Consider the following 27622-nt stretch of genomic DNA (forward strand, 5'->3'; position numbering starts at 1 on the left):
TGCTTTGCGTCCTAGGCTAAGATTCAGCTGCTCAAGCATCTTTAGAATTCCATCGCTTTACTTAAGCACGTCCCTTTGGTTGGTAGAGAGCTTTGAAAAAAAGTCATTCCGTGCCCATACGACGTCCTAAATCACACAATCTGTTTCAACTTCGACACCATGTCGGGAAATCATTAAGATTCCTTTATTCGCACCGTGTCGATATTTGAGTGATGTTATTTCTCCGTATAGGAACTGAGGGGGCAACCAAATCTTCGCACATCTAATCTAGTGGACAATATCTTTCTCATTTATGTATATACTATCGTGTGGTAAAATATAATGAAAATGCTAGGTATTAAGAAATCACAAATCGATCAGGATTAGCTCGGGTTTTTAAATTTCGAAAACTATGTTGGTTCCTGTTGATCATTAGAAATGCCTCCAAATGGGAAACGAGCAAGAACAACTTTGGCAGGCATGTCGACAGGGTTTGCCTGGTGCACCTCTCCTTCTCAATTAAGAATGTACAGCTTCGTACTTTGTTGTTTCTTCGACTTCTCCCCTTTTCTCCTCTTTCGTTCAAATCGAGAATCCGATGATTTTACTGCCACACAAGACAAAAACGTTACGTCCTCCCTGATAGTCCTAAAGAGTTTTCAGATTTCACGTTCTAAATCCATCGCTAACTTAACCGCGTCCCTGCGATTGGGTAAAGAGTGTTAGAGAAAGCTTACTCCAAACCCATACGGCATCCTAAATCGCACAATTTGTTTCAACCTTGAAACCCAATTCTTCTTTGTTTTTTGGGAAACCATTAAGATTCCTTTATTTGCAAGGTGTGGATATTCAAATGACCTTATTTCTTCATATGAAAATCAATTGGGTAATCGAATTTTCGCGTATATGGTCTATTAGATAATATTTTTCTCATTTACGTGCATACTGCCACGTTGTAAAATGTAATGAAAACGTTGGGCGTCAAGAAATCACAACTCAATGGAGATTAGCTCTAGTTTTTCAATTTCGAAAACTATGTTAGCTTCTGTTGATCATTAGAAAATGCCTCCAAATGGGTGGGAACCGAGCAAGTGCTTCTTTGGCAGGCATGGCGACAGGGTTTGCCTGGTGCAACCCTCCTTCCTGATTCAGAATGTAGAGCTTCGTAATTTGTTGTTTCTTCGACTTCTTCCCTCTTCTCCTCTTTCGTTCAAATCGAGAATCCAATGATTTTACAGCCACACAAGACAAAAACTTTACGTCCTCTTTCTCCCTCCGTGATCATCCTAAAAAGTTTTCAGATTTTGCGTTCATGAATCTCTTGCGAAAAGGACGGAGGCCTTTACCAAGATCGACCCGACCCCTTTTATTTTTTCGGTAGTCCGCCGATCATGTGCCTGGACATCTTCCAATCACGGCATCCCTCATAATGGAAAGTTATTATTGGGTGAAAATGTGCTGGTCCGAATCAATCATACCAAAAGGAAAAATTCTGAGTCTGTCGTTACATGGTGCACACGAATTAAAAAGATAAAAAACGATTATCACTTTGCCAAACCCATAATATTTCGTGCACATAAATAGAAAAGAGAAAAAATTATCACCTTGCCAGAAAAAAAGAGGAAGAACGACCAAAATAGAAAAGCCAAAGGGAGGAAGGAAATCCTCAGGATTTGAAGAGGGTTGAAGCAACGCGCCTTCTCTTCCCCATCTACGTCTGATTTCTTATTTACTAAGTCTCTATCCCATTTGCTAAGTCTCTATCGTATTTTGTCGTCACTGTTCGAGATGGACGTATGCCCATAATTGTTCGTGCTATAAATGCATTGTTTATGGACATGATTATCATGTTTTCTTTTGTTAATTGTTCATCATCTCTTGAACGTAGAAAGAGGCAGGCATAGAGGTAACTCCCACCTCTGCCTTTGGTTATATAATAATCGAAAACAGAGTAGGCCCACGTCGGATGTTGCATTAGGTGTTTCAGAGCATCTTCTTCCTCGTGAGCTTTTCATTCTGTTTAAGCTGATAAACTGTAGGAGCCATTATTATTTCTTGCCCATGATGGAGCCACGTGACGTATGATAATAAATGTAAGAGAGAAAGAGATATCTTTTTTTTCCGGGTCTTTGTTGTTGTTCTGGCTGCTATGCAATTCAAAGTTTTCTTCTGGGATCTGAGACCAATCTCTTCCCATGGGATTGAGTCGCCGCCGCCGATACTTTACATTAATTCAGTCGGGAAAGCAAAACCGTTTTCTTCCACATCTTTGTCCATATCGATAATCTTTTAGTGTGAGTCAATTCATATATTCCATCAACTTCGTGCTCCTGTTGTCACGTTTTGATATTTGTGAAAACCTCGTCCACTGAAGGCAAATTGAGCAGTGAGCAGTTCTGTGTATGGTAAAAGCAGAAACACGAGTTCTTTTCTATCTCTACCTTTTTTGGCCTCTTTCACAGGAGATGGCTTCTTTACTGAATATTGTCGATTGACGAAAAGTTGCGTCATATTACAGCATATACACACACCTTCTTTGCTCTCTGTACCGTGTGGGGTGGCAAAGCATTGAACTTGGAAGCTCGGAGGAGTTTTTTTCCAAAAAGAGATGGCGTTTTTAGATCTTTTTTTGGTTGCTTCGATGCCAGTTTTGAAAGTGCTCCTTGTGACTGCACTGGGATTGTATCTTGCTCTTGAAAGTGTTGACATAATGGGGGAGAGCACAAGGAAGCAAATGAATAGAGTAAGTTAATCTCAAGCTCCTCCTTTGATGCTGATATTATATTGCATCTTACAACAACGAAATATTTGTTTCATCAGGTTGCTTTTTTCGTGTTTAATCCGGCACTAGTTGGCAGCAACCTGGCCAGGACAGTTACTTCAGAGAACATTGTTCAATTGTGAGTTTCTTTCAGGATATCAGTCATGTTACCCTTGTCTGTAATCATCTGTCATCGACGTGTCTCTGTTCTTTTTCTAGTTCATTTTTTTCCATGTATCAGCAATACGCTGCTTCAGAAATCAGCCACGTTCATTACTGAAGTAACTTATTCAAAATGCATAGGTGGTTCATGCCAATCAATATCTTGATCACGTTTATCATTGGATCGGCACTTGGATGGATACTTGTAAAGGTCACTCGAGCACCGCAGCATGTAAAAGGCCTTATATTGGGTTGCTGTGCCTCTGGTAAGATATCTTCAATATGTAACAGGCCTTAATGAGCCATTACTTATGATGGAATCAATGGCCATCCCTGTAATTTGATCAAATTGTCTTCATCCTGTAATGCCCTTATATCTTTATCATTGTCGAGTCTGATTTCATGATGAAGAGTCAAATTTATCTCACTTGAGTAATTAAGATGGGGTAGAGGAACTTTATGTATTTGATCCATCAATGACTGTTTCCACATCCTTGCATCATTAGATGGTTCATGTGCACAATCTGGAGATGTATGTGCTTGTCTGTCTGAATCTGCTAGATGTTTCGTTGTGATCACTTTCTTTTCTTTTCGTTTTTATCTAAACAGGAAATTTGGGAAATTTGCCTCTGATTATCATCCCAGCAGTATGCAAAGAGCAAGGCAGTCCATTTGGAGAGCCCGATGTTTGCTATAAATACGGGATGGCTTATGCTTCGATTTCTATGGCGGTATTGTCTGCAGATATTCTGCCTGCAATTAACTCTATGCAATCGCAACCTTTTGCCTATAGCATTCTATACTGCCATAGATATGGATAGCTTACAATGCTTTTGACTATATGTGAAGAATAAAGGACCTGGGTTTTGTATTATACAACTTCATGAATAACTGGAATCAACACAGTTCCTCTTAAAGTTCATGAATGTTAATTTGTTATTTCCACAGTATTGATGCAGAAACCTATATTGTGCTACAGCATTCTAGTGTATAAGGAGTGCACATATGTATATGTGAGCAAAAAAAATCATTAAACTTTGTTTATATCTTCTTCTTTATCTTGAGAATCATGTATACTTCCATACTATCCTAGGCTAACCAATGAATTTTCTTCCTGTATGTCAGATAGGAGCTGTGTACTTGTGGTCTTATGTTTTTAACATCGTGCGGGTGTCTGCAAGTAAAATAACAAGAGGAGAAGAGAAGATAAATGAATCTGTGAAAAACCCAAGATCTACAACAGATACGAAGAAGTTAGTCCAAGAATGCCCTGAAGCACTTGTTCCATCAACGAAGTGCACCTCTACAGATAACTTGGATGAATTGACGCTTCCTTTGGTAAAACCTGAGGTGAATAGTCAGGTAATTCAAATTGAATCTGACAAAATGTCTACTGGGAACTGTTAATCCTAATGGCAATACAATTAAGTTAAACTTTGTTTGCCTTGGGAGGCTATTTCCTCATCAGGGGATCTTAACAAGTCGATAGATTGAATGTTCTCAACCAACTGGGGAAGTTGCAATATTAATCAGTCTCAGATTTCCATGGCAGGTGTCAACTTGGGGCAAACTTAAGCACAGCTTAACAAAGATCTCAAAGAAGATCAATCTCCAGACATTGTTGGCACCATCAACTATTGGAGCGGTAATCTCTGTCTCCTTTTTATGGTCTACGTATGGTTAAACTTCTTTGAATGGTCGAAAGGGTATATCTTCTTTTTCTGTAATTGCTAGATATATTGAGAAGCTCGATATCAAAATAGATTAGTAGTATACATTCAGTGTGACCACTGATTTGAGGAACTTTGTCACTTGAGTATTTCATTTTGTTGTGAGAGATGTCTTGCTGATTCAATTTATCTCCATGTCATAGATAGTCGGATTTATTGTGGGTGTGGTTCCACACATCAGAGGTCTACTGATTGGCACTGGCGCTCCTTTAAGGGTCATAGAAGACTCTGCTTCTTTGCTGGGGTAATTGCTCTTGCTTCCAGCTAATCTTCTGTAGCTAGAAAGGCATAAAAAGCTCCAAATATGTTGGTACAAGGATCAAGTTCATTCTGGTTAGCTTGGCATGTACTTTATTTCTATGCCGCCTTATACACTTAATGTGATGATGTTTTGTTTAACTTCCACTTCCGATAGCTCTATTCCCCTTGGATATCTCTTTTCCTTTGAGCCTATGAAAGGAAGCTATCAAGGACATCGCTCTATCGACCAGTGGCTATCGTAAACTACATTTGAGTTCTTATCCTGCTTTTCAACATATATTATCATGGACTCTATTCGCTTGCAGATGTAATAAAGTCAGATTCTAATGTACCATCTGTCCTCTTCTCTTTCTTTCTTTCCTGGCTTTCTGGAACCAGTGAAACACTGGTCACTGGATACATTGCTGTTTCATAATATTCTCTTCCTGTTTGCTTGATGATTGTTTGGCGTGCAAGAAGTGTAGCTATTAGGCTTTCAAGAGTTGTAGTTTGCAGAATATTCCTGTCACATCTTCTTTACTTGTTTAACCCAAAACCTTGATTTGGATAGTTCTGCTGTATGCTAATACTTTCAAGTGGTAACTTTACTTAGGACATCAAAAGGTTTTCTTCAAGTCCGAATAAAGTAGGTTCGGTCTAAGTTTCTGCACCTGACTGATCAGCAGTTTAGTTGCTTATGGTTGTGGGTACTCTCGTCTCTTACAAACACTTCATTGGATTCTGACACTTATTTCTTGATTTAAATTTTCAGGGATGCGGCCATCCCTGCTGTTACCTTGATTATGGGAGGAAATCTTCTCAGAGGTATGATAGTATGATAGCCTAAAAAGACTGATGAGGATATCACTTCTTTGGTTGTAAGCATCAATAATCAAGAGCAAGTGAAACTGAATTCCCTAGATTGCACGGTTTTAGTTTCAAACTCCAAAAATGGACAATTAAAAATTTGGGTGGTGTTTCAGGATTGAGGGGTTCGGGCGTTCAGCTATCTCTGATTGCCGGAGTTGTAGTGATTCGGTACATTGTACTTCCCATTGTTGGGATTTTTATTGTGAAAGGTGCACTGTACTTTGGTCTGGTGCATGAAGATCCACTGTATCTGTTTGTTCTCCTTCTACAGTATGCCCTTCCTCCGGCAATGAACATAGGTATAGTCAGTTCACAATTCTTAACAAGAAAATTGACCAATTCTTTTGGTAGTGATCAGTTAGATCATTTATGGCATTTTGATCAGTAATATAAACTTACCCCTTGGCAGGTACGATGACCCAGTTGTTCGGAGCAGGAGAGAGCGAGTGTTCTGTTGTGATGCTGTGGACATATGCCTTGGCTTCGATTGCACTAACAGTTTGGTCAACATTCTTCATGTGGCTAGTAGCTTGACGTTCTTTGGCTAACTCTCTTCACAGACGATCTCCTCACTAGTAGCTAGTTTTGTCTCCTGGGTGGATGCATATTCCCTCATGTTTGAGATTGATTTTGTGACATACATGGGAAATAAGGTGTCACTGCTTTTGTACATTGACTGCAGCACTCACCATAATTCTTTCCCACCGGCAATTGTGCATGGCCAAACTAATACTGCCGGAGAATTTTGGTTCTGTTAGCAAGAGCACTGGGATGTAATGATTTTTATTCAGCTTATCAGCCTAATTTTGCAGTTTGGTAGAAGCCTGATTGCACGAATATTACTTGTTCATGATTTGAGTGAATGGGTATATTACTTGTGCTACTTCTACCTCCACATCTAATTCGTTCTATTTAGGCACTAATAACATTCATGATTCTTTGAAAAAATAAGATGATATGGTAGGACGTGAGTTTTCATATACATTAGCCCAAAAAGGCTTGACTGCGAAGACTAACATTATGAGAAGTTAGTTAATATGTGGCGTGTCTGGTATGAGCCAAGCTGATTGTGTTCACCTTGCCTTAGATTTACATTCGCCTCGTGGATTTATCATACGTTGGACTGTTTTGGTGTGGACGAAATAGTCAGCATGCTGTAGGATTAAATAGTAGGTAGTAAATTTGTTCTGAGTGTCCCAAGGGAAGCTTCAGAAGAGGGAGCTCTTGGACAACTCATTTGATGCCAAGTTAACTTTTGTAATCTTAAAGTGATGGATAATGTAGTCTGCATCATCAAAGGCAAGTCATTGTCGCCTCTCTGAAGCATAAGTTGGGTTTGGAGCATTTGTCAGTGGTTAGTTGCTCTTCCCGTTCTCAAGTAGATTAATTGCCTTGTCATTTAGGATTTATGGTAAATTTAAAGATCTGCTGAAAAACCTTGTGGCTCATCAATTCCAGCACACTATTTTCTGTCATCCCTGTAATTGCCAAATTTGCATGATTTATCTCTATTTGTGTAACGTATTAAACTGTGTGCATCAGAGTGCGGGATGACCAAGAGAGGAAGATTCAGAGGCTATTCTGTCACCTTGAATTGCCCCTGATATGTGAAATTTATTGGCCTAACTTGATGTCATTGTTGGAAGGAAGCAAAAGCCACAATTGTCTTTTAAAGTAGAAAGAATTGAACTATGCGTGAAGGACTTAAATCCTGTATAGTACCCACTATAATTAACTGTATAAGTTGTGCAAATTAATGAATTTTTGGGGTTTCAATCAACTCTGCGTCTTTACTTGCAAACTACTGAAAAAGTGAAAAGGAACAAGACTAATATCACTGTAATGTACAGTGAATCCGATTGCCCTCTCTTTAGGCTTATATTAGTCCTAATTGACTGTAACATATAAACAAGGTCTCCCATAAATCAGAACGTGTGGAAGCCATGTTCAGAAATTTTTGATTCAAGATTGGTGTAGCCGGTGCCTTATGGCCTGCGAAGAGGTCTCTTAATGCTTTGACAAACTTGCTGTGCACATCGTTGACCTGCCAAATGGATTTTGAGATCATAAATAGCAGTATAAACCACATGGTAGGTGTCAACTTTAGTTAGGCCTGACACTGGGACACTCTAGGCATTCAAATTTTGGGATTGGTCAGAAGAATCAGGCAGAGCTCCTCTCTTCTTGTGTGAATGCGAAGTTAGGTAAATGAAAAGCTGCAAGGTATAGTCAGAAGAAAAACTATTGTGCGTTACAGTCTCTAAAAGGCACTTGCAAGAATACTTAACCAAGCTGCAAAGTATATTCCGAATTCTGCCCATTTGTGGCTTGACCTTTTTCTTAATCGCGACATGCCTTGTAATGAAATGTAATTGAACGTTGACATGTTGGTCTGGACCGGTGATACCATAAGAAAAAATTCAGAACTTATTTTGTTGTAACACGGTGCATTGGACAAGCTGAATGGTAAGTTTTCAAACGAAGTTGGTCAAGACATGGGTCGGAAGAGACAAGGCCTGTGTTTTTGGTAAGCCAAGTCACCTGGCATTGGACACGCAAGTAAAACAAGTAAACACTAATCACCTTGCGGAAGAAGAGGAAGGAAAGACCAGAAAAGAAAAAGAGAAGAAGAAAACCTAATGATTTGAAGAGGGTTGCAGCAACACGTTTTCACTTCCACATCCGAAAATGACATCTTAATTCAAGTCTATCCTATTCTATCTTCATTATTCGTGATGGATACATGTCCATAGTGGTTTCTGCTATATGTCATTGCTTACGGCATTTTCAGATTGATTGTTTATTGATATATCCTTCATAGTTAAAAAAGAGTCCCAAGAGGTTGTTGAATCATAAAAAAAAAATTTAATTTTTTAAAAATATTTCTAAGTTTGAATTCTTCTATGTTTTCATTGCCATCCAAGTAAAATTTTTATTAAATTTCTGCTCTTAATTATACTTGTTTTCTCTCGTTAATTGTTAATCATCACGGGAACGTAGAATGAGACAAAATAGAGGTAAAATCCATCTTTTGCTTTGGTTTTAGTAATCCAAAACAGTGTAGGCCCACGTCGGATCTTGTTGCATTTGGAGTTTCAAAGCATCTTCTTCCTTGTGAGATCACCTTTTGCTGAAGCTGATAAAAGGTAGAGCAGCCATTATCTCTTGTTCATGATGGAGCTGAGTAATATATTTTATTGAATGATTAGACGGAAGGAGATTTTTTTTTCCTGGGTCTTTGTATTTGCTCCGAGAAGTACGCAATTTAAAGTTTTCTTCTGGGTTTTTTAATAGGATTGTCTTGCTGGTATTTTATATGAATTCAGTTGACAAAGCAGAAACATTTTTCTTCCGCATCTTTGTCCATTTTTGAGAACCTTTTAGTGTGTCACTTGCGCATATTCTTTTGGTTTTGTGTTCCCGCTGTCCCGTTGATATATTTAATGTCAACTCATCCACTGAAGACAAATTAAATCATGTGCGGTTCTTCTTAAAGCAAAATTAGAAACCTGAGGATTACTTTTTGGTCTGCCCTGACGGTAGACGGCTTCTCATCTGTTTCTTGTTGTTTGATGACAAGTTGCGTCATGTTACTGCATATACACCTTCTTTGCTCTCTGTTCTGTGCAAGAGTAGCAGAGCATTGAACTTGGAAGGCTTGAAGGAATTATTTCCTAAAAGAAAGGAAAAGATGGGGTTTCTAGATCTTTTGATGATTGCTTCGATGCCAGTTCTGAAGACGCTCCTTGTGACTGCACTTGGATTATATCTTGCGCTTGAAAGTGTTGATGTAATGGGGGAGAGCGCAAGGAAGCAATTGAATAGAGTAAGTTTATCTCAAGCTCCTCCTTCGATGCTGGTGCTGTATTGCAACTTACAGCAATTAAGTATATGTTTCATCAGGTTGGATATTTCGTGTTTAGTCCGGCACTAGTTGGCAGCACCCTGGCCAGGACAGTTACTTCGGAGAACATTGCCCAATTGTGAGTTTCTTTCAGGATATCAGTCATATTACCCTGTTCGCAATCATCCGTCATCCACATATCTCTGTTTTTTGTGGTTCTTTTTTATTTTTATTTTCCCGGAATTGGGACTATGATGCTTGAGAATTCACCTTATCCCACATTAGTCATTGAAGTATCTGCCTAAAATGCATAGGTGGTTCATGCCGGTCAATATCCTGATTACGTTTATCATTGGATCTGCACTGGGGTGGATACTTGTAAAATTCACTCGGGCACCTCACCATGTGAAAGGCCTTATACTGGGTTGCTGTGCGGCTGGTAAGATGTCTTTAACACAAAAAAGGCCTTAATGTGCCATCACTTGCAACGGAATCAATGGATTTCAGTGTAACTGAACTTATATTCTCTTCACCCTGTAATGCCCTCAAATTTGCATTATCACCATCACGTCCGATTACATGATGAGGAGTCAATATTGCCTCAGTTTAGTAACAATGATGGGTTAGTGGAACTTCATTTTTTCGATCTGTCAATGACCGTTTCCACACCCTTGCATCATTAGCTGGTTCACGTACACAATCTGGGGATGGAAGTGCTTCTCTGTCTGAATTTACTAGATCTTTCATTGTAATAACTTTCTTTCCCTTTTTCTTTGGTATATCTAAACAGGAAATTTGGGACATTTGCCTTTGATTATTATCCCAGCATTATGCAAAGAGCAAGGCAGTCCATTCGGAGTGCCTGATGTTTGCCAGAAATATGGAATGGCTTACGCTTCAATTACTATGGCGGTATTCTCCGCAGATACTCCGCAGATACTCCGCCTGCAATTAACTCTACCCAACCTCAATCTTTTGCCTATAGCATTCTATACTACCGTAGCTATGGCTAACTTACAGTGAATTTAACACAAATTATATCTGAAGAATAAAGGATCTGGGTTTTGTATTATACAATTTCATGAATAGTTGGAATTGATAACGTTCTTCTCAAGGTCCCTGACTGTAAATGTGTCGTTTCTATAGTATTGATGAAGAAGCCTATGGTGTGCTACTGCATTCTAGTACTTAGCATGTGAAAACATACGCATACATGAGCAAGGAACCTATGAATTTTATTTGTATCTTCTTTCTTTTCCATTGAGATACTTCAGGCATACTTCTGAGTTGATGAATGAATTGTCTTCCTATATGTCAGGTGGGAGCTGTTTATTTGTGGTCTTATGTTTTTAACCTTGTGCGGGTGTCTGCAAGAAATATAACAAGAGGAGACGAGAAGTCAGATGCATCGGTGGAGAATACAGAATCTACAACAGATACGAAGAAGTGTATCCAAGAGTGCCCTGAAGCACTTCTTCCATCAACAAAGTGCACTTCTACTGGTAACTTGGATGAATCGATGCTTCCTTTGGTAAAACCCGAGGTGAATAGCCAGGTAATTCAAACCAACTCTGAAATAATGTAAAGTGGGATCTGTTGATCCTATTGTAATACGATATATTAAACTTTGTCTTGAGAGCTATTCCTCATCAGGGGATTTACATATAACGTTTTCAAGCAATTGGGGAAGTTGCAATTTAATCACTTTCGGATTTCGATGGTAGGTTTCAACTTGGGGCAGAATAAAGAATTGCTTAACAAAGATCTCAAAGAATATCAATCTTCAGACGTTGTTGGTACCATCAACCATTGCAGCAGTAATCTCCATCTCTACTCTGCATTTGCTTGTTTGTTCCTTATTCTATTTTGTGGTCAAACTTACTCTGTACAGTAGAAAAAATGTATCTTCATTTTCGGAAATTACTAGAGATATTGAGTAGCTTGTCATCAAGATGAAGTTGTCATCAAGATGGATAATAGCATACATTCAGTGTGACTACTGATTCGAGAAAATTTGTCACTTAAATTTTTCATTTGGTTGAGTGAGATGTCTTGCTGATTAATTTCTCTTGATGTCATAGATTGTTGGATTTATTGTGGGTGTTGTTCCACGCATCAGAGGTTTACTGATTGGCGCTGGTGCTCCCTTAAGGGTTGTAGAAGACTCTGCTTCTTTACTGGGGTAATTGCTCTTGCATCCAGCTAATCATCTGTGGCAAAAAACGCATGAAAGCTCCAAACATGTTGGTACAAGTATCGAGTTCATGATTGGTTAGCTTGGCAGGCAGTTTATTTCTAGCTTGACAGGCAGTTTAGCATCTGCTTTCTAGAGTTCTTTTCCCCTTGAGTATCTCTTCTCCTCTAAGCCTATGAAAGTAAAGATACCAAGAGCATCTCTCTATCGACTCTTACACACACGGCTACCACAAAAGTTTGAATTTTGTCCTGCTTTTCACCACATAATTATCCTGGACTATGTCTGCTTGCAGGTGTAACCAAGTCAGATTCGACTGCACTATTTGTCTTCTCTTTTCTTTATTTCCCGCCTTTCTGGAACCAGCGAACCATTGGTTAATGAATACATCACTATTTGATAATTTCATCTTCTTGTCAGCTTGGTGATTGTTTGGCGTGCGACAAGTGTAACCTTTAGGCTATCGGTTTCATTTACGGTGGTACGAGTTGCAGCTTGCAGAATATTCCCATCACATCTTACCTTGTTTAACCCAAAATCTTGATTTTGACCTTGATTTCGGCGGTTCTGCCATATGCTAATACTTTCAAGTAGTAACTTTCTTAATTGGGACACTGAGATTTTCTTCAAGAATGAATAAAGTAGTTCTGGTCCAAGTTTCTGGGGCGACTGATCCGTGGTTTAGTTGCTTAAGAGTGTGAGCACTCTCATCTCTTGCTGGCATTTCTCTGATTCTGACACTAATTTTACAGGGATGCAGCCATTCCTGCTGTTACCTTGATTATGGGAGGAAATCTTCTCAGAGGTAAGCTAGCGTGAAAGACTAATTTGGATATCGCTTCTTTGGTTGTATAATCAAGAGCAAGTGAAACTGAATTCCCTAGAATGGCATGGTTTTTGTTTCATACCCCAAAAATGACACTTAAAGTCGGGTGATGTTTCAGGATTGAGGGGTTCGGGCGTTCAGCTCTCTCTGATTGCTGGAGTCGTAGTGATTCGGTACATCTTACTTCCCGTCATTGGGATCGTTATCGTGAAAGGTGCACTGTACTTTGGTCTGGTGCATGAAGATCCACTCTATCTGTTTGTTCTCCTTCTACACTATGCCCTTCCTCCGGCTACGAACATAGGTATAGTCCATTCGCAACTCTCAACAAGCAAATTGACCAGTAGTTTTGGTCCCGATCAGATGGATCATTTACGGCATTCGATCAGTGATATAAACTTACATTTTGGCAGGCACGATGACCCAGTTGTTTGGAGCAGGTGAGAGCGAGTGTTCTGTTGTGATGCTGTGGACGTACGCCTTGGCTTCGGTTGCCCTAACGGTTTGGTTAACCATCTTCATGTGGCTAGTAACTTGACTTTCTTTTGGCTTAACTTCCTTCATGGAGGGTGGCTACATTTTTCCTCACGTTCGAGATCAATTCAGCGACAAATGTGGGAAATAGGGCATCACTGCTTTCGCGCGTTAACCACGACACTCATCATCATTCTTTCCCGGCTGCAACTGTGCACAGCCGAGTTACACCGCTGGAAATTTGGTCGTTCCCTGTCGGCAACAGCATTGAGATGTACTTTTATTCAGCTTATCAGCCTGATTTTGCATTTTGGCAAGAGGCCTGCTTGCAGTGATGGTGCTTGTTCACGATGTGAGTGAATAAGGAAATTACTCATGCTACTGTCACCTCCACATCTTCTATCTGGGCACTGACTATATTCCTGGTTCTTTTGAAAATAGGATGGTATAGTAGGACCTAAGTTTTCGTATACATGAGTGCAAAAAGCTTGCAACTGAACCAGCATTATGAAAAATTGGTCAATACGTGCTGCATATGTTACGAGCTGAGCCGAGCGTGTTCGCTTCGCCTTAGATTTTTGTTCCTTTTGTAAATTTATCATGTGTTGGGTTTGGTGAGTCAAACATTGTCAGCATGGCGCCAGCTTAATTAGTAGGCAGTGAACTTGTTTTGAGTGCCCCCAAGGGTAGCTTCAGAGGAGGTGGCTCTTGGAAAAATCATTTTAGGCAAAGTTAACTTTTGTAATCTAAAGTGACGGATGATATATAGTCCGCCCAATGCAAGGCACTGTTGCCTCTGTGGAGCATGAGTTCGGTTCGGAACAACGTTGTCTGCGGTTAGTTGCTCTTCCTGTTCTCCATTAGATTAATTGGTTTATCATATAGGTTAATGGCAAATTTATGGGTATGCTGAAAATTTTTGTGGCCCTTCAATTTCAGCGCAATATCTTCCCTTGCCGCTGTAATTTTGCATAATTAGAGACCTTGCATTAGAGTGCGGGGTGATCAAGAGAGGGAAGCATCGGAGACCATTTGCGTCACCTCGAATGCCCCCGACGTGTTAGGGCCAACTAGATGTCAGTGGCCGAAGGATCTCGTGGAGCAAAAGCCACAACCGTGCTGTAGTAGAAAGCATTAAACTATGAATGAACCAGTGGTATGCAAACGGACTGTGTATACCCAAGAACTGGATCGGCCCACTCAAATAACAAGGCCATGAATCAATTCCGGTTGAAACCGGTCCGAAAACTAATTCCCAAAATTCGTAACTGGTTTGAATTGATCTGAAATCCGGTTCCAAGTGAATATCCACCCAAGAACCGGTTTGACCAGAACAGTTTGAAAACCAGTTTTGTAAGCCAGTTTTGTAAGCCTAAAAGTACAAAACCCCATCTTTTTTTCCCTTGATTTCTAATCTTAGAACTACTTTTTTCGTCCTGACGCTCCTCCTTTGTCATTCCTCTTCCTCGGTTGCTTCCTTTCCTCGCCGGCTCATAGTCACACTATCCATTGCATAGGATTTTTGCTTTGCCTTATGTTGATGTTTATGATAATTAGCCTTGTGAATCCTTAATTTCGTTTAGTCAAAAAATTCATGTACTTATTGATCACATGTGTTTAATGTTTCAATACAAATTAGGAGGATTATGTTATTTTCTTGCCTATTAATATAAAATTCGAAGTCGTATAGGATATCGGGTGGTTGCAAAACAGTGTCAAATGGAAACATGGTTGACCTTAAAACCGGACCTAAAAAATAGGCTCCAGTGCAAACAAGATTGGTCCAGAAAAGGGGAATTGGTTATAATAGGGTCGGGTACAGGGTCCGGGTTTGAAATCTACCAACCCTGGACCCAATCACCCCTAGAATGAACTGCACGGTATCCATTGTAATGGAATGTGAAGGTTGTGTACATAATGGAATTTTTGGGGTTCCAATCAAGTCTATCTGTTTACTTCCAAAGCCACAAAATAGCGAAAAGGAACAAGACTAACATCATCGTATGCAGACCGTTACTAGCCCCCCTCAATGGGACATGGGATGCTGGAATGTACAGTGAATCCAATTGCCCTCTCTTCAGGGCTTTATTAGTCCCTATTGACAGATATATAAATATGGTCTTCAGTAAATGAAAACGAATCGAACCTATTCAAAGAATTTTCAGCTCAAGATCGGCATGGCCGACCCGTGCCTTATGCCTTTCGAAGAGGTCTCTTAAAGCTTCGACAAACTTGCCGTGCACCTCATTGACCTGCCAAGTGGAATTTGAGATCATAAATAGCAGTATAAACCACATGATAGGTGTCAACTTTTGTTAGGTCGTGACATTAACACTTAAAGCATCTGATTTTTGGAATTGTTCAGAAGAATCAGTGCAGAGTTCCATTCTTGTCGTGTGAATGTGAAGTCGGGCAAAAGAAAAGCAGCAAAGCATATTCAGAAGACAAATGCTGACAGAATTTGTACCTCTTCCATCGTGGGTTTGGAGGTTTTCTCCAACTCAATTGGTCTACCGACCACCACATGCATTGGATTTTGAAAGGGTAAAGGAGACCTGTAAAGAGAAAACCATGTAAAACACTACTGGATGTGTAGGTGCATTGCAGTTCTCCTATAGACGTGTGACTCATTGAAAATCATCAACAATCCCACAATCTCATCTTCCAATTCAGCAAAGGGAGTCATACATACCCAAAGATTCCCCAGAATAAAACCGGGGTAAATTTAATTGCTCTAGAAAATTGCAGATACAACTTTCCACCAGGCTTCCACCACTTGTAGACATTTGACTGTAGCAAGATAAGGACAAAACAACTATGTGAACTTTAGTTTTTAAATCAAACAATCAGACAACAAATTGTGGGCATGGCGTGGTAAAAAGAGCGGAGAAGAAAGGCGAAAACAGAATTTACTTGGCCGTAGCAAAAAACTGGAACCAGGGGGCAGCCCATCTCCATGGCTATGCGCACAAATCCTTTCCTTGATTTAATAAAGGCAATCTACAAATGCAAAATATCGCACATGTTAGAATTTCCATTTTGACTATTATGATAAACCAATCGTTGGCCAAATTCTGTTGTTTGACATAATAGATTCAGAATATTTGCATTTATTTGTTCCGTCTACCCTGGAGAAGGAAGCTGTTTGTGCAATGAGGACTCAAGAACGATTTATAAGTTCCCAATACAGAAAGGAGAAAGTGGATACATATGGTTGCAGTAGAGCTGATGGCTTATTGCATTTATGAACCCTTAATCCTACTCCATTCATCAATGCATAAGCCCAAGTCAAGAACTGATGACCACCCCACACTCTTGTTCGAAAAATATTTTTGAAAGGTCATAATTGAGCATGACTATGTTTAGGGCGCAAAGTATCCTTCAACTTCTCCAGAGACAACAGCTTTACTAAGCAAACCGTATTCAGCATACCAGGCAGTGAACCAATGAATAATGTTCATCATGCCACAAAGTCTATCATCGTTGATCTCGTTATAAATTGGCAAAAAAGGTCTGAATTCAGCAAAACATATTGCCTGATAGAGTGAACTGAATTGTGACAAGAAAAGATGGAGTTCAGAGAGTTAGACCTCGGAATCATGCTCCATGAGGGAGGTCTCTTGTACACCGCCAGGCACAATGATACAGCTGTAGCCAGCACCCAAGAGGGAAATGAAGTTTCTCTTAGTTGCCGGCGTGAGACCCAACCACGTCCATATATGCCTCAGAAATGGAGTGTAGAACACCTACAGAGTTTTCCCAACTTCGTTATTGGACAGAAAATCAAAGGCTCCATAAAATGCATAAGGAGTACAACGGCTAAGGGGAAAAATCTTACTGCACTACTAGCAAGGACTTTAATTTTTGGGAGAGGCATGAAACCAGTAAGATCAGCGAGTGCAACAACACCAATTGGAAGTACTGAATGTGGTTCATATCCAAAAACTGCACGCACGTATGTTTGAATAGTTAATTTGCGTGTACGAGACAAAAAAACATCTCAAAGATTCGTAGTCTAATAAGAAGTCCAGAAGAAGAAAAAGTTGGGCATTAGCAGCCTGCTCTTCACAATTCATAGGCTAATCAGAAGTCCAGAAACACAAAAAGTATCATCAGCATCTTCAAATAACTTTTTATCATATATTTCTAATGCAGATTAAATTAGACATAAACACTGATGAATTGGTCATGTTCTCTCTTGCATCTCAATCAACACCCATGAGACAGAACGATTTGATCCAGAGAAATGCTATCACAACTCAAAGGAATGCAAAGAACACAGAACAATCTGATCCCGCGGTATTCCATGCCATCATTTCATTGATTCATACTGGAACAATCACAACTTAAACAAGTGATCCTCGTCTTTCCTCAGTTAGATGTGTCATGGCCAAGCCCATATAATTGAAAAGCAACTTTAACTCTAGCAGAGAAAGTCCATCTGCGTACTTTACACGGCTACACTGACTAACAACTATCCATTATTTCAAACTGACCTTTGATTACCCTTAACCTTGAAGCTTCAGCATTGATGCCATATTCATCAAACCTTTTCACCCCAACCTATTTTTATCAAATCAACTGGAAGAACAAGAAGAATGCGAGGGACTGACCATAGGCGCGATTAGGATCAAAGTCTTCTATATCCTCCACGTGTAGAGTCACTGGGAAATAACTGCAAGCATGTTTACATATGTACCTGAACACCAAACCCACCATCCGAAAACCGATCACATTCTACACAACTCGTACCGAATCACTCAGAAAATCAGTTCACGAGCTTTGAAAACAAGACCAAAGGGAGAGGAAGAAGGGATAAGAAGCTAAGAGTACCTCGACAACTTTCTGCCTAATCTGCTTCTATCATTAATCGGAAGGAACATAAATACCACGAGCAACCCAAAGACCCTGATCAGTCAAAAAACCAACAGCCATTAACGAAGCACAAGGAAACTTATTGACCACCAAAAGGCAAAAACAAGACTAGTATTGCAGAAAGAACTCACAGAAGGGCGTTGGAGGGTGAAAGGAAGAGGAGAGAGAAGAGGACCAGCACGGCGACGAAGTGAATACCACCCAACCAGATCCCCAACGCCACCGTGGTGTGCCATATATTGGACGACGGAAACTCCTCTCTTCCATTGAACACCCTCAGCTTCTTCTGCCGATCTTCACCAACCTTGCTCTCCTCACCCATCGCTCCCCGAAATCAACCAAGAACCGCCCCAAAAAAGGGTCCGAACTTTTTTTGCCGCTTTTATATTATCCGCAACCGCGATGGGCTTGATCTGCTTACTGGGTATTCCCAGAACTTCCGACCCAAAATGAGAAAAGGTCCCAAGAACGTGTTTTTCCTGCCTTTTTCACAAGAAAAGGCACGACCCGAATTTCACCGCCACCATCGCCAGCATCCCTTTTATTGGAAACGCCGCAGGTTTGTTCTTGCTCTTTCGGGGATGCCCCACCTCCACACTCTACTGGAAGCGTCTCCCTCACGTGGTCACGTCGCAGAGAATGCAGGTGTGACCGATTGCCAACGGGGATGCCACAAACTTGATAACTTGTGTAAATCGAAGCAACCCGCGGCCACCGCAGATTGCTTGCGTGTGTCGGTTTGAGAGTCCGCTACTCAATCATCTGGACAGCGTTAAAAAAATCGAAGCTTTTCTTGGGCGGTGTTCCGTCAACGTTGTTGTCCGTGAAGGCACGTGTGGCTGGGAAAATGTCATTGTGCCTTCCATTTAGAAACAACAACTAAAAAAAAGAAGACTTTTTATCAATTGCCAACTAATATCCACCAATTTCTTATTCCAGAGAGGATTACCCAAAATCACTCCAAATCCGTTGAAATAATACACATTACTCCTCAAACTTTTCGAACTATAATTTTGATTTTGTTTTGGCCGTTGACTCTTCATTATCTTTTTCGCTAGTATATGCGATGCACGCAGCTTTTAAAGAGTGAAAGTGCATTTTTTTTTTTTTGGTAAAGTGAAAGTGCATTTCTTTCTCTCTTTCATACTTAATAACTTAAAATTAAAAATAATTCTAAAATTTGATAATCTAAGTTCCACTTTGGTGGAACTAAATAAGATATTATATAGAAAGGATAAACGTGAATTGATTGCCAACCAATATCGGCAATTTCTTTTTCGAGAGAGGATTATCCAAATCCCTCCAAATTTGTAGAAGTAATACGCATTTACCCTTCAAACTTTTCGAATCGTAATTTTAATTTTGTTGCAGCCGTTGGCTCTTCGTTAATTTTTTTCGCTAATATATGCAATGCATGTGACTTTTAAAGAGCAAAAGTGCATTTCTTTCTCTCTTTCGTACTTAATTGCTTAAAAAATGTTTAATAAAAAATCTAAAATTCGATAAATGCGTCCACTTTCATAGAACTAAATAATATATTATAAAGAAAGAATAAAAGAATAAATATGAATTGATTGCCAACCAATATTAGCAATTTCTTTTTTGAGAGGGATTATCCAAAATCCCTCTAAATCTATAGAAGTAATATGCATTTACCACTCAAACTTTTCGAACTATAATTTTAATTTTATTTTGGTTGCTAACTCTTCGTTATTTTTTCGCTAATATATGCAATGTACGCGATTTATAAAGAGCAAAAGTACATTTCTTTCTCTCTTTCGTACTCAATTGCTTAAAAAACATTTAATAAAAAAAATTCTAAAATTCGATAAACGCATCCACTTTCGTAGAACTAAATAATATATTATAAAGAAAGAATAAACGTGAATTGATTGGTCATTATGCATTTTAAAATGTTTCATTGATGTAAAAAAATGATTTTATTGATGGTAAAATGACTTAATGTCATTAACTCATAAAAAAATACCCACAGTGTAAGGTGGTCTTTTCATTTTTTTTTTTAAATATTGAGCAATCATTTCTTTTATTATTGGGTATCAGGTTTTTGTAATCTAAATTATTAGAGGCATTTTCCATTTTTACTTAATTATATTTCTTTTTCTTGAAATATTTAACTTAGTTCTATTGATATACTCGATAACTGTTAGCAAGTTTCTTTTATTTTTTTTTCAAGTTTTTATGGATAATTAATTTCTCTGTAAACAATATCTTAGTTAGTTATTTTTCTCCCTTTTTTCTAAATTTTTTCATTTTGATAACATTTAAGGGTAAATAATAAATTTATTGAATAAATTAGATGGAAATACACTCATGCCTCTTACAAAATCATGTATATTGCACATGCTAACAGAAAAAATAATGAATGGTAAAGGCTACAACCAAATGAAAGTTCACGGACAAACGTGTACTAACTTCAAAGTTCATAGGGACACTTTAGGTAATTCCCATTTCTTATAAGGACTTTTACTACGGAGAGTGCAAGCAATCAAATTAAAAAAAAAAAAAAAAAACTCATATCTATCTCGTACTCAAATCGGTGACACCGAATGGGCCGATGGGATTGGTATCGCCATAATCGCTGACACCTATGGAGTGTTATTAAGCTCGCAAAAAAATTGCAATTTTCAATGTATGTACTTTTAAAATTAATGGTTCGAGAACTGAAAAAATCATTATAAAGTATGCTTGAACAAATTTGGTATAAGTATAATTTTTTCAATGGAGAGAACTTAGTTCCTAAGCAAATACCAAATCTTTCGAGTGGAAAAGAAAGCAAGGTGTTGGGTCTTACAAAAGTTTCTCCCTCGTTTGTATCAACCGGGTAAAATACGAGTTAAGATTATTAAATAAATCATCAAATACCATCAAATTGTGAGTAAGTCCGTGGATAATTTGTCTTCCTCAGCCAAGTCAACATCAGTACTCGCTAATTCTCTCACGTCGCCATCTCTACAAGAGCTACTCCCTAAAATGCATCTACATCAAGATGATGTCTAAAGAAGAGAAATACTTGCATAGAATAGCCGGTTCAACGTGACTGAATAGAACAGTCACAGAGAATATAGTTTTTTTCTCATATATACTTTGAAAGACACACATCATGGTCTTTAGATTCATAAAAATAAGCTTGACACCAACTGAATAGATGCTTGGTGATGATGGATTCGCAACTGCATGACATGGTTATGCTCTTGCCGCCCCAATGGGGAGTGTATTCAGTTGCCCTCTATAGACTCGTAATTGATTGAGACATATGAACATAGGCCTCCGGCTAATGACAGCGAATCGGAGCTATGTTCAGAGAATTTTTAGCTTGAGATCGGTGTGGCCGACCCGTGCCTTATGCCTTTCGAAGAGATCTCTGAAGGCTTCGACAAACTTGCCATGCACCTCGTTGACCTGCCAAACGGGTTTTGAGATCATAAACGACGGTACAATCCACATTATAGGTGTCTAATTTTGTCATGTCACAACATTAAGACATGCTAGGCATTCGATTGTGGGAATTATTCAGAAGAGTCTGTGCTGACCTCTATCCTCCGGGTAAAAGAAAAGCTGCAGAGTAAATTCAGAAAAAGAAAACCGATAGCATCTGTACCTCTTCCATGGTGGGTTTAGAAATTTTCTCCAACTCAATTGGTCTACCGACCACCACATGCATCGGATTCCGGAAGGGTATGGGAGACCTATAAAGACAAAACCGTGTAAAACACCACCGAATGCGTTGGTTCATTACAGTTCTACTATGGACGGGCAACTTATTGAAAATAGTAAAAAATCCCACAATCTCATCTTCTTAATTCAGCAGTCATACATACCCAAAGACTCCCCAGAAGGGAATCAAGGGAAACTTAAGTGCTCTAGAAAATTGCTGATACAACTTTCCACCGGGCTTCCACCACTGATAGACCTTTGACTGTAGCAAGATAAGAGGACAAAATTGAGCTCTAGTTTTCAAATCAAACAAGTGGCAACAGACATCGAATTGTGGGCAGCGGAGAATAAAGGTGAAGACAGAAGTTACTTGACCGTAGCAGAAAACTGGAACCAGGGGGCAGCCCATCTCCATGGCTATGCGCACAAATCCTTTCCTTGATTGAACAAATGCGATCTACTAAAGGAAAAGATTACACATGTTAGAATTCCCGTTTGGACGAGAAACGAATTGTTTGCTGGATTCTGTTGTTAGATATAGTAGATTCAAAATGTTTTGCGTTCTTTCTTCTGTCTACACTGAAGAAGGAAGCTGTTTGTGCAATTGAGGACTCAAGAACCGTTTGTAAGTTCCCAATACAGAAAGGAGAAAGTGGAAACACATTGTTGAAGTAGAGTTGATGGATTATTTCATTTCTGAATCCTCAGTCCTATTCCATTTATCACTGCATAAGCCCAGGTCAAGAATTGATAACTACCCCATATTCCTGTTAAAATATTTTGAACCGTCAAAATGAGCAGTGAACATGTTTAGGGTGCAGCGGGGGATGCGACTAAGGTATCCTTCAACTTTTTCAGAGGCAACAGCTTTACTAAGCAAATGATATCCAGCATACAAGGCTGTGAATTAATGAATACTATTTATCATGCCACAAAGTCGATCATCCTAGATCTCACTGAAAATTGGCAAAGAAGGTGTAGATCCAGCAAAACATATGCTCTAATAGAGTGAGCTGAATTGTGACAAGAAAAGATTGAGTTCCGAGTGTTAGACCTCCGATGCACGCTCCATGAGGAGGACCTCTTGTATACCGCCAGGCACGATGATACAACTGTAGCCAGCACCCAAGAGGGAAATGAAGTTTCTTTTAGCTGCCGGCGTGAAACCGCACCACGTCCATATATGTCTGAGAAATGGAGTGTAGAACACCTACCAAGTTTTCCCGACTATGTAATAAGACAGAAAATCAAAGGCTCTATAAAATGCAAAAGGAGCACAATGGCTGTGGAGAAAATCTTACCGCACTACTAGCAAGGAACTTTATTTTCGGGAGAGGCATGAAACCGGTAAGATCAGAAAGCGCAACAACACCAATCGGAAAAACTGAATGCGGCTCATATCCAAAAACTGCACGCAAATATATTTCAATAATTTATTCCTATATACGAGGAAAGAAGCATCTAAAAGGTTCTTAAACTAATAAGTTCAGAAAAAGAAAAATTTTGGCACCAGCAGCCTGCTCTTCACAGTTCATAGGCTAATCAGAAGTTCAGAGACACAAAAAAATGGCATCATCAGCCTGCTTCTCAAATAAAGTTATATCGTATATTTGCAAATGCAGATTAAGATAAAAGACTAATGAATCTGTCATACTCTCTTGCATCTCAACCAAGACCCACACGACGGAACAATTTAATCCACAGGTATGCTATCACAACTCAAAGGAATGCAATGGACACAGAATCTGACCCCACGTTATTCCATGCCATTATTTCACTGATTCATACTGGAACTATCACAACTCAAGCCGCTAATCCTTATTTTTCCTCAATCGGACGTGTCATGGCCAAGCCCTTATCACTGAAAAGCAACTTCAACTCTAGCAGAGTAAGTTCGTCTGCCTAATTCACACACACTATCCATTAATTCAGGCAAAAGTACAACCAAGTGCCAAAACTTGACATGGGTTCAAAAAGTTCAATTAAATGCATTTTTTTTAAAAATTGAACATTTAAGTGCCAATTTCGATAAGGCTTGTCGAAAATTCAACGTGACACTATTATAATAATAAAACTGGTTTACATGGCTCGCTAAAATGTCCACTCAACAATATTGTCCTAAAATGACGTTAGCATTTGGTGAAGGCCTCCACATCCCTTGTTGCCGCTGCCTCACCATCATCAAAAAGGGCTAGCGATGGTGGGGCGAGGGTCGGACGGGGTCGCCAGGCCCAAGAGGCCCTCGTTGAATGTTGCCTCTTTTTATTTTTATTTTAATATTTACTTTTTAATTTAATTTAATTAATGTTTATATTAAAAATCAAAATTTGGGGTAAAGCGGTGTTACTTTGAGCTTATCTAGCTATGTCAGCGCCATGTGGATATATATATAGAATTGCTATGTTAGTGAAAAATCTCACCAGAAAAAGCCATATCAGTAGTTTGGTCAAAAATTTTAGCCGCTGTCACTTAATCGTTCATTTCTTCTCTGCTTTTGATACTTTAAGTGTACATTTTGAAAGTTTTGGCATTATTTACTTGTGCTAATTTTTAACACTTGGGATATTTGACACTATTAATTCACGTTGATCTTGGTGCGTTTGGTTCAACATTCCCAAGGAACTTTCGGCCTCGAAAGCCCCTTAGAGAAATGCTGCATCATTTGTCAATTATTTGAATGAGTTACTTAAAAGCCAACATTAGGAAGGCTAAAAGCCCAATACTAATATGGACTAGTTTTGGGTTTTCAGCATTTGGCAAAATGCTGAGCTCATTTTTTCTTTTTAAAATTACCCTCATCAATTCTTCAAATTTTCAATTTTGTCCCTCATTATTATTATTTTTTATTAAAAAGGACCAAATCCGTCGCCAGTTCGGCAAAGGGCTACGACCGTTGGCGAGTCAAATCTCGTGACCTTTAGTGAGGGTTACTAGAGGTCGCATGACCTTGACAATCTAGGTGACGCTTGGCCCAAACGACTGCTGCTTGAGTCTCGTGGCCTCAATGGCCTTCGCTTGGGTCTTGCGACGGTCATGCGACAATAATCACCTAGGTTGCGCATCGCCTGGGTCACCTGAGGTTGGGTGACCTTTGGCGGCCCTCGCTAGGGTTGCATGACCCTTGTCAAAGGTTGCCTGATGTCGAGCGACCTTGATCAACAGCTGGCGTGTTAGATTTAGCTCACTATTGGCCGTAGCCCTTCGCCAAACTGGCAAAGTTCTGGTCTTTTTTTTTTAATTATATATTTGATTTTTCTTAAATATTAAACAAATAAATTTTAAAAAAATAATATTGATCACCAAAGGTTTTATCAAATGTATTTTCTACCAAACGACATTTTCTTAAAATTACTTTCAAAACTTAGTTTACTAAATAGTTTTTGCATTTACCCAAAGCACTTTAGGCAAAACTGTTTTGTATTTATTCAATGGGCTTTTAAAATGTTGAACCAAACACATTTTGATTACTTTTAACCTACATCTTTGGGATGATACCATATTCGTCAAACCTTTTCACCCCAACCTATTTTATTAAATCAGCTAGAAGAACGGGAAGAATGTGAGGGACTAACCATAGGCGCGATTAGGATCAAAGGCTTCTATATCCTCCACGTGCAAAGTCACTGGGAAATAATTGAAAGCATGTTTACATATGTACCTGAAACCACCATGGGAGAATCAACAACATTCAACACTACTCATACCAACCAATCCGTAGTCTTTAAAAACAAGACAAAAAGGAGACGAAAAAGGGATAAGAAACTAAACTTACCTTGACAACTTTCTGCCTATTCTGCTTTTATCATCGACTGGAATGAACACAAATACCACGAGCAACCCAAAGACCCTATCAGTCAAATACCCGATGGTTATCAATGATCCACAAGCCACATACTGACCCCAAAAGGCAAAAATAAAAACAAGTACTGTGGAAATAAGGATTGAAAAAGAGCAAAGAGCAGAGAGAGCTCACAGAAGGGCTTTGGATGGAGAAAGAAAAAGGAGAGAGAAGAGAACCAGTACGGCATTGAAGTGAATAGCACCCAACCAAATCCCTAAAGCCACTATAGCGTGCAATATATTGGACGATGGAAACACCTCTCTACCATTAAAAACTCTCAGCTTCTTCAGGCCATCTTCGACAATCTGGCTGGCCTTACCCATCACTCCCGAAATCAACCAAAACCCACCTAAAAAACCCCGAACTTATGCCGCTTTTCTATTATTTGCAACTGTGAGGCATTGATCTACTACTGAGGATTGTCAAGAGTTTTATCGTAAAAAGAGAAACGTCCCAAGATTGAGTTCTTTTTGCTTTTCCACTAGAAAGGACAAACAACATTTCCACCACCACCCTCAGCGACGTCCTTTTCTTGCGAACAACGGTGGTTTTTTTATTTTTTATTTTTGCCGCGTCCATACTTCAGTAAATGGGGATGATAAGCTGATGACCTGGGCACGTTCAAAATCGAAGCTTGGGCAATGTTTTGTCAATGTCTCTTCTGTGAAGTGAAGGGACCCATGCCAACGATGATGTGATTTTTCTCGTCGGCCGTGGTGGGTACTGGGTAGCAAGGCTGTCCCCAAGAGCTGCCATAAATTGTCATTAATTGCCAACTAACGCTGATATGATTTTTCCGCGAATGGCTCAAAACCCCTCCTTTGTATTTTGCCAGTACAAACAGTGAATGGCATCGTCAGTCTGCTCTTCAAAAATAAAGTTCTGTTGTTTATTTGCACTACGGATTTAATTGTTTATAAAGACTTACAACTCTCTAATATTCTCTATTGAATCTCATTGAATCCACGAGACAGGACAGTTGGATCCATAGGTAAGCTATCATAACTCAAAATGAATGCAATGAACAGACAAGAAGTTGATCCCACGGAATACCATGTCATCGTTTCATTGGTTCATACTGGTATTACCACAACTCAAACCACCGGTCCTCATCTTTCCTCAGCTAGAAGCGTCATGGCCAAGCCCTTATCATTGAAAGGTAACTTCCAACTCAAGCAGCACGTTCATCTGCCTCCTTTACACACCCACAACGACTAATAACTATCCATTAATACAAATCGACCTTTGATGACCATCAACCCGCATTTTTGGCATTAATGCCATATTCATCAAACCTTTTAATCCAACCTATTTCATTAAAATCAACTGGAAGAACAAGAAGTGTGATGGACTGACCATAGGCCCAATTAGGATGGAAGGCTTCTCTCCACGGGCAGAGTAACTGGGGAATAACTGCAAGCACGCTTACATATGTGCCTGAAAACCAAACCCACCATCAGAAGATCGATCAGATTGTACAGAACTCATACCAGATTACTCCGAAAATTATTTCACAAGCTTTAAAAACAAGACCAAAAGGAAAGGAAAAAGGGATAAGAAGCTAAGAGTACCTGGACAATTTTGTGCCTGCTCTGCTTCTCGCATCAGTTGGAATGAATATAGATACCACAAGCAACCCAAAGACCCTGATCAGTGAAAAACCCAGCAGCTGTAAATGATCCACAACATAAATACCGCAGAAAAAGAAAAGAAGAAAAAGATTGAATAAGAGCAAAGAGCAGAGAGAGCTCGCAGAAGAGTTTTGGAGGGAGAAAGGAAGAGGAGAGAGAAGAGGACCAGTACGGCGTGAATGTACCCAACCAAATCCCAAAAGCCAATATCGTGGATGATGGAAACTCCCCTCTTCCATTGAACACTCTCAGCTTCTTCTAATTATATTCATCAATCTCGCTCTCCTCACCCATCACCCCCGAAGTCAACCAAGAAAACACACTGAAAAAATCCAAACTTTTTCCGCTTTTCTATCTTCTGGAACTGTGATTAACTGATCTGCTACTGGGAATTCACAGAATTTTAACTCAAATAGACAAACGTCCCAAGAATGAGTTCTCTCTGCTTCTTCACAAGAAAGGACACATTACCATTTTCACCACCGCCCGTGCCACCATCACCATCACCATCACCATCACC

At 39.4% G+C, this 27622-nt stretch overlaps 3 protein-coding genes across 8 annotated transcripts; 1 reads left to right on the forward strand and 2 right to left on the reverse strand.

The window, feature by feature from the left end:
- Positions 1-1614: 1614 nt before the first annotated feature.
- LOC104422866 (protein PIN-LIKES 3) lies at positions 1615-13653 on the forward strand. 5 transcript variants are annotated; one of them, XM_039303742.1, is made up of 12 exons: positions 1909-2072; positions 2498-2506; positions 9344-9568; positions 9646-9725; positions 9901-10025; positions 10377-10498; positions 10905-11141; positions 11311-11403; positions 11668-11768; positions 12533-12585; positions 12725-12910; positions 13020-13653. In XM_039303742.1, exons 1-12 carry the CDS (start codon positions 2061-2063, stop codon positions 13142-13144), a joined length of 1368 nt encoding a protein of 455 aa, XP_039159676.1. In that variant the 5' UTR covers positions 1909-2060; the 3' UTR covers positions 13145-13653. The 5 variants fall into 5 exon arrangements, with proteins under 5 accessions (XP_039159679.1, XP_039159676.1, XP_039159678.1 ...); XM_039303745.1 differs by lacking the exons at positions 1909-2072; positions 9344-9568; positions 9646-9725; ... (6 more) ...; positions 12725-12910; positions 13020-13653 and adding exons at positions 1615-1885; positions 2800-2879; positions 3044-3168; ... (5 more) ...; positions 5856-6041; positions 6152-6579 and having other exon boundaries at positions 2498-2722; XM_039303744.1 differs by lacking the exons at positions 9344-9568; positions 9646-9725; positions 9901-10025; ... (5 more) ...; positions 12725-12910; positions 13020-13653 and adding exons at positions 2800-2879; positions 3044-3168; positions 3512-3633; ... (4 more) ...; positions 5856-6041; positions 6152-6579 and having other exon boundaries at positions 2498-2722.
- A 1314-nt stretch (positions 13654-14967) lies between these two features.
- On the reverse strand, positions 14968-18716 carry LOC104422869 (diacylglycerol O-acyltransferase 2D). Its single transcript, XM_010035317.3, has 9 exons — positions 18087-18716; positions 17914-17988; positions 17694-17779; positions 16919-17025; positions 16671-16826; positions 15994-16080; positions 15773-15870; positions 15548-15635; positions 14968-15332 (listed from the first exon to the last, which is right to left on the reverse strand). Exons 1-9 carry the CDS (start codon positions 18275-18277, stop codon positions 15231-15233), a joined length of 990 nt encoding a protein of 329 aa, XP_010033619.2. The 5' UTR covers positions 18278-18716; the 3' UTR covers positions 14968-15230.
- A 2289-nt stretch (positions 18717-21005) lies between these two features.
- Positions 21006-27532, reverse strand: LOC104424013 (diacylglycerol O-acyltransferase 2D). 2 transcript variants are annotated; one of them, XM_039303970.1, is made up of 10 exons: positions 27043-27532; positions 25604-26908; positions 25403-25477; positions 25203-25288; positions 22932-23038; positions 22685-22840; positions 22001-22087; positions 21795-21892; positions 21575-21662; positions 21006-21375 (listed from the first exon to the last, which is right to left on the reverse strand). In XM_039303970.1, exons 2-10 carry the CDS (start codon positions 25792-25794, stop codon positions 21274-21276), a joined length of 990 nt encoding a protein of 329 aa, XP_039159904.1. In that variant the 5' UTR covers positions 25795-26908; positions 27043-27532; the 3' UTR covers positions 21006-21273. The 2 variants fall into 2 exon arrangements, with proteins under 2 accessions (XP_039159904.1, XP_039159905.1); XM_039303971.1 differs by lacking the exon at positions 27043-27532 and having other exon boundaries at positions 25604-26978.
- Positions 27533-27622: the final 90 nt, after the last annotated feature.

The sequence above is a fragment of the Eucalyptus grandis genome, chromosome 10 (assembly GCF_016545825.1).
Source record: "Eucalyptus grandis isolate ANBG69807.140 chromosome 10, ASM1654582v1, whole genome shotgun sequence".
In the NCBI taxonomy this organism is placed as follows: domain Eukaryota; kingdom Viridiplantae; phylum Streptophyta; class Magnoliopsida; order Myrtales; family Myrtaceae; genus Eucalyptus; species Eucalyptus grandis.